At 44.7% G+C, this 6,459-nt stretch overlaps 1 protein-coding gene across 3 annotated transcripts; it reads left to right on the forward strand.

Moving 5' to 3' along the window:
- The first annotated feature begins 206 nt into the window (after window positions 1-206).
- On the forward strand, window positions 207-6,115 carry pygo2 (pygopus homolog 2 (Drosophila)). 3 transcript variants are annotated; one of them, XM_072675556.1, is made up of 4 exons: window positions 239-295; window positions 943-1,101; window positions 2,100-2,149; window positions 2,703-6,115. In XM_072675556.1, exons 2-4 carry the CDS (start codon window positions 1,044-1,046, stop codon window positions 4,335-4,337), a joined length of 1,743 nt encoding a protein of 580 aa, XP_072531657.1. In that variant the 5' UTR covers window positions 239-295; window positions 943-1,043; the 3' UTR covers window positions 4,338-6,115. The 3 variants fall into 3 exon arrangements, with proteins under 3 accessions (XP_072531659.1, XP_072531657.1, XP_072531658.1); XM_072675557.1 differs by having other exon boundaries at window positions 1,036-1,101; XM_072675558.1 differs by lacking the exon at window positions 943-1,101 and having other exon boundaries at window positions 207-295.
- Window positions 6,116-6,459: the final 344 nt, after the last annotated feature.

Here is a 6,459-nt window from a genome sequence, read left to right on the forward strand (position 1 = left end):
ATTGTGTGTGGGGGTTTCTCCAAATTTGTAACTCACACAATAAATCAAACACAGTACCGACTGACAAGTTATTGTTTTTATTAGAATATTAAACACAGTGCATACATTTAAATATATGTTACAGTAAGCGTGAACGGGTTGTCTTTATAAAGTATGGTCAATTATACTACACACGCACCCCTATTTTTCGGACATCCAGTGTAGGCGTCTATCCCGGCTGGTCCCTCTTTGTCCGGCAGCGACAGTAGGCCGCAATAGTCATGGCCATTTTCGCGTTTGAGGATAAATTTTAATTGTAAGTTTGTTTGACATTGAATGTTTGTCTCTTGGGGGTTGCAAAACATGAGATAATGTAACAGTGTAGTTCATGTTAATGGGTAGCGTGAGCGACGAACGGCTTGCAGACAGAGCCTGAGGAGCTAGTGCTAGCTGTTCTACTAGCCGCTCGGCTCCGGATAGCGCTAGCAAACGTAGCCAGGCGAGTCCTTTCACAGAAAGCACGTTGAGATTTGTGCTCCCGTGTTTCTTATCCATGTGTGCAGGATCATTGCGCTCCGCACTTATGGGATACGGTGTTCGCGTTATGCCGAACGGTGTCTTAACTTCGCGTAAGTTCACCTGGTATCTCATGGCTAACGTTATTCAGCTAGCAGCACATCTGTAAGTGATCATAGCAGGGAGGGGGAGTGTGTGGCTGATAGCGAGCAGCTTCATTCAGCATTATTATTTTGCGCGGGCCTCGTCAGTTCAACCGATTCCTGTCCGTTTTCCATGTGAAGATCTCATGGTTAACTTGGTAGGCTGTCGCATTCCTGTTCATATCTGCTAGTGTGCCTCAGTGCCGAAGAGAGGACGTTAACACGCGAGTGAACCAAGACAACGACCTGTTAATCAGTGGGATTTGAAATTAGCGTCATGTTGGGGTTTTGCTGTTCTGCTTAGGCTGACTTGTCGTTATTACTTGGACCTAAGGACGCATTCGTCATTTGTACACTCTTTCTTTATGTGAACGGTGGCATGGCACCGCGCCGACAGTCATTTTAATGGCTGCCGAATCGGGGAGACTACTGGCCGGACAAGGTCAAGGAAAACGAGGCAAAGGTAGGCAAACGTCCATCAAGCGCATCTCTGTGTCCACAAGCGGAATCAACAGCTCCTCGCTGCAAAAAAAACAAAAAAAAAAAAACAAAAAAAAACCCAACAATCTGCCTTTTCCTTGTCCGCACGTTTCCTTGTATGTACGGTGGCCCTGTTTTCTCGTGGGATCTGTCTCTTTGGGTAGTTGTATGTGAGCCTGGCGTTACCTGTCTGTGCACTGGGCTATACCCGCGCCTTCGTGTGTCCACTCAGTCCTATTCACTTTGCATTAAACTCTTTGTTTTGTTTTTGTTTCGTTTTTTTCCTACTTGCCATTCGCCTCAAGCCTCTCACCGGGGTTTAATGCTGGGTACGCAGTGTGGTGCGGGACTGTCGCTTGTTTCCAAGCTCGGATTTACACACGTTTCTAACACTTAACTTTGCGCAGTTACCCGGATTGTCGGATATACGGCACTTCCCTTAGTAGTTCCAGGGTTTTAAGCATGTTAAAGTATGAGGGACAGCTCACACCTCACAGGTTTATGTAGTTGAAAGTTTAATAACTCCACATGACATTCTGGTAATGATGCAAACACGCATAGTGTATCCATAATAAATAATGCACTACATTGTAGGTTTCAGTAAATGAAGTTGCATTATTCACTACAAAGTTTATCAGATCTTGCATCGCATACTAAGTTCTAAGAGGTCTTTGCTGAAATCATCTTCGAAATTCTTGAAAGGTTGAGCGAGCATCACACTAAAAGCTCTCTCTACCAGTTAAGATAGCCTTAACTAAGATACCTTTTGTGAAACTAGGCCCTGAGTGGTGTATGATCACCCACAAATATCCACACTTTGTTAGTTTGATATGTGCAAATTAGTCACAAGGATGCGTGTTTTCTTGGGTGCAGTCCATTTTCAACCACAAAAAGAGAGCTTCTAGAGGATTTTATTAACAACTTCTCTTCTTTATGTTTTCTGTCCCTCTCTATCTTATCCCAATTTTTTGTTCTGTTAAGGTTCCCAGATGAAAAGCCCAGAGAAAAAGAAGAGGAAATCCAGCACTCAGGTGAATTGCTTTTTATGTTTGTTTACATCTGTATAAGCCAAGGAGGATTCAATCAGTCTTCGAAGTCTGCATACGTTAGTTAGTTAAGCTGTATTGTCACTTAGAGTAGCTTGATGTGAAGTGTTTGTCCTAGAAAAATTATTACCACTATGTTGCCTGATGCCTGAGATGACGTTTAATGGTTGTTCTGAGATGTTACCATAAAACCAGATGTTGCCATTTTGTACATTACATTTAGGGCAGAAGAAGTACATGCAGGGCTCTCCTAAGACTTTTTAGATTTTCTGCTATTTTATTATCATCATTACATGTATGACTCCCAATACACCAACTTAATCCCAACTGTAAAGGAATCAAGTCAGTAAATTTCTCCTCAATTCACCATGGCATCAAAAATGTTTACATCTTAGGGACTGACTTGCTCTTTAAGAAATCAATCTTTTTAGTGACCAGCTTTGTCATTGGTTTTATTAGACAATTTAAGCAGCAAACTGGATTAGTCTTAATAAAGTCTAATGTTGTCAGTTTTTATCTCTTTCTATTTTATTTGCAGGGGGCAACGTTCTCCCATCTCTCTGAGTTTGCGCCTCCTCCAACTCCTATGGTAGACCACTTGGTGGCCTCCAACCCATTTGACGATGACTTTGGCCCTCCATCGCGTCCCGGTGGAGCCGGTGTTCCAGGAAGCGCGCCTTTTCTGCCAAGCCCAGGGGCTGGTGGGGGAGGTGGTGGTTATGGAGGACCTGGTAGAATGGGAGGAGGCATGGGTTTTATGGGGGGACCTGGGGGGCCAGGTGGTGGACAACCTGGAAGAAGACCCCCTTTTGTACCTCCACCGCCCAACGCAGGACCACACCACCCACTAGGGTTTGGGGGGATGCCTGGATTTGGAGGTGGAGGAGGAGGAGGTGGTGGCGGTGGAGGCTTTCCTCCAGGGGGACCATCACAATTTAACATGCCGCCTAATTTCAGCCCTCCAATGCACCCTGGCCAGGGCTTTAACCCTATGCTGTCACCTGGTGGAATGGGTGGTGGTCCTGGAAGTGGTGGTCCACCTCATCCACGTTTTGGAATGCAGCAACCTCAGCATGGACAGGGAGGGCATCCCTTCAACAGCCCTCCATTACCAGGGGGCCCAGGACCTCGTGGCCCTCCTCATGGCCCAATGAATCCTATGGGTGGCATGCCAGCTGGAATGAATATGATGGGAGGTATGGGGGGAGGTATGGGACCAGGTAACATGGTGGGTGGACATCCAGGGTTACCGCCGCAAGGACAGTTTCCTCCCTCGCAGGACGGGCCTTATCCTGGGCCTGGCACTCCCGGCAGTGAAGAAGGCAAGAACTTTGTCGGTGGACCAGGTGGTGGTCCACCAGGTCCTCCTCAGCAGCCACCTAACCTCAACCCCTCTGGCCCTCCTTCTAACAATGCCACACCAGGTCCTTCTCCAGCCTCTGGACCCCCACAACCTGGAGGAGGGTTTCCTGGCCATCCTGATGTTCAACAGTCAACTCCCAGCACCCCTGGGCAATCTTCATCTGCTCCTCCGCCACCCAACCCTAATTCCTCTCCTACTGGTCCACTTAATGGTCCACAGCCTCAACAGGTACCGCCTAATCAGCACCCTCCACCCAATTCTGCAGGTGGTCCTGCTCCTAACACTCCATCCAGTCAACAGCAGCCAACACCACCGAATTCTACCCCAGGATCTGCACCCTACAATCAGCCGAACAGTGCTCCTGGTGGTGGCACCATGCCCAACCAACCACCCAACTCCAACCAGAACAACCTTAACAACAACAGTGCTGGAAACACTCCAGGTAGCAACCCCAATCCTCCATCCAACTCCACCTCCACACCCAATACACAGTCTCCACTTCCCACTGGCCAGGCGCCACCATCTGCTGGCCCAGGGTCTGGCCCCCCAAAGTTGGGAGGGGGTATGGTGTTCCCTTGTGGCTTTTGCCTGTCCGAGGTACACGACGACCAGGAGGCTATTCTCTGTGAGGCTTCTTGTCAGCGCTGGTACCATAGAGACTGCACAGGCCTGACCGAACCGGCATATGGGCTGCTGACCAGAGAGAGCGCCGCAGTGTGGGCTTGTGATATGTGCCTCAAGACCAAGGAGATTCAAGCAGTGTACGTACGACAGAGCCTAGGGCAGCTGGTGGCTGCAAATGAAGGCTAAAGGACTGAGACTAAAAGAGGGAAGGGTAAAAATGAGTGATTCGATTCTTTCTTTGAGGTGCTTCAGACAAAGAAACAGAAGCATGTAGGCTATCGAAATGGAGCCGGGTAGGAAAACCTGGGAAAGAGGCGATAAACCAGTGGACAGCGTGAACAGACGATATGGACTGCCTCATAATTTGATGTTACTTCCTGTGTTTAGTGTTCTCATTAACCACATAAGCACTTTTAGGGCCCCTATTTCTAAATGATCAGGCAAAGTTTGAGCATAGATTTTCTATAAGTTCTATAAACAGTATTTATAGCCTACTGCAATCTCTACCGTTTTGTGATATCAGCCATTTCATATTACTGCTACACTTTGGCCAAAGTTCAGGGAAAATGGATTTCTCTTATAACTGCTTAAAATTGATCACAACCATGAAGGGGCACAAGAAGTTTTGGAAGTTATGCTTGGTACAAATTAATTAATATCTGCCTCTAGAATTGACTGGACACCCCCCCCCCCCCCCCCCCAAAAAAAAAAGGCTTATTTACCAGCAAAGCACTGACAACAACTCACTACCTCACAGAATTGACAACTGACTGGTACAAATGCTTAGGCACTGATGGGCTGATATCTACTTTTAGAGTGAGGACTTCCCAAATCGCATCCTCTCTCGTCTATGGTTTTCATTTCAATATCTCTGAAGGAACTACGACCATCCTTCACCTTCACCTCAGAGAAAATGCCGTGGACTTGATGAACATTAAAGATTCAGATTTGGTCAGTTCATCTTTGGACATCAGAGTTGTTATGTAGATAGAAAACCTCCAGTCATTTTTATTCACCTAACTGCCAGATTTTTTTTTGTCTTAACACACATCCATTCACCATTTTTATACAAAACTAAACACTGATGTTTCAGTGTTGATGGTTTGCTACATAGGGAATAGTGATCTCATAATCATATCAGATGTGTATAGTCTTTGGATTGCATGTGAAGCAATGCAGTAATTTGTCAGCTGTTTTAATGTTATTATTTTTTTTTTAGGCCTCCATCTGGGCCGTGAAGTAGACCAAATATAACAGAATGAATTCAAATATCAGCTCGTATTATTGTCACTGAGCAAGATGTTTGCTATTTTTTTGTTTCCATATTTCTGTCCAAGTTGCCTTTTCTTAGCAATTTTTTTGTACTGATGTCCGTGCTGTCCAGTGTGCTTACTCTAGTGCCCTCTGTTGGCCAAGATGGTGCAGTGATGTTTGAGGTGGGCAGAAGTCTGATAAAGAAGTAAAGCAAAATGTTTTTGTATGTGAACTTGGCTTTGTTTTTTATTTGTACCCTATTGTTGAATTAAATTGGGGTTTGACAACCCACTAAACCAAGTCAAGAAATTAAAAACATTCTTGTTCTTTTTGAGTCACCTAGCTTTAACGAAGATGAACACGCATTTTAGCGTGCTGCCTGCTTTAACAGCTCTGAAAGGGCTTGTAAATAAGCGGATTAGTTGAATCAGATGAGCTGGGAGCAGGGAAAGCACAAAAACGCAGGGCAGGGTGCCTGCAAGACCAGGGTTGTACTAGACTGTGAGGTCTGTGGTCATTTTATTAAAATTTACTTGAAAAGATGATCAAACTGTTATATGCCATAACCAGGCAATATTATCATCTCTTTCTCCCCCATGAATGTCAATTAAGAATATCTTGACAATTATAATGCTGAGTAAATGTGCATACCATGGGTCTTTCAGTAAATATGACACATTTTACACCTTGCCATAAAGAAGTAGACAATATCTTGATGTCTCTAGCGTATACTTGATTGATTACTTGATTGTATTGTGTTGTGTTTTTCATGGTGCCTTCCAATAGTATCATGCAATTAATCTAAATTCACAAAATACACAACCGCTAGAAAACTTTTAAATGTCTTTCAGATTTCTGCATTTTTGCATAAACGTGACCGAAAGTCCGATTAGATCTTCATCACAAGTCATAAAACTCGATAGAGAACCCGAATAAACACATGATTTGAAACATGATGTGAAATGTTAGTTTCTACATTATTTATTTACCAACATTGATAAATAAATTATTAATCGGTGAAATAGGTTATTAATCGTGCCCAATGGGTTGGAGG

Source organism: Salminus brasiliensis, chromosome 3, assembly GCF_030463535.1.
Source record: "Salminus brasiliensis chromosome 3, fSalBra1.hap2, whole genome shotgun sequence".
NCBI classification, from domain to species: Eukaryota; Metazoa; Chordata; class Actinopteri; order Characiformes; family Bryconidae; genus Salminus; species Salminus brasiliensis.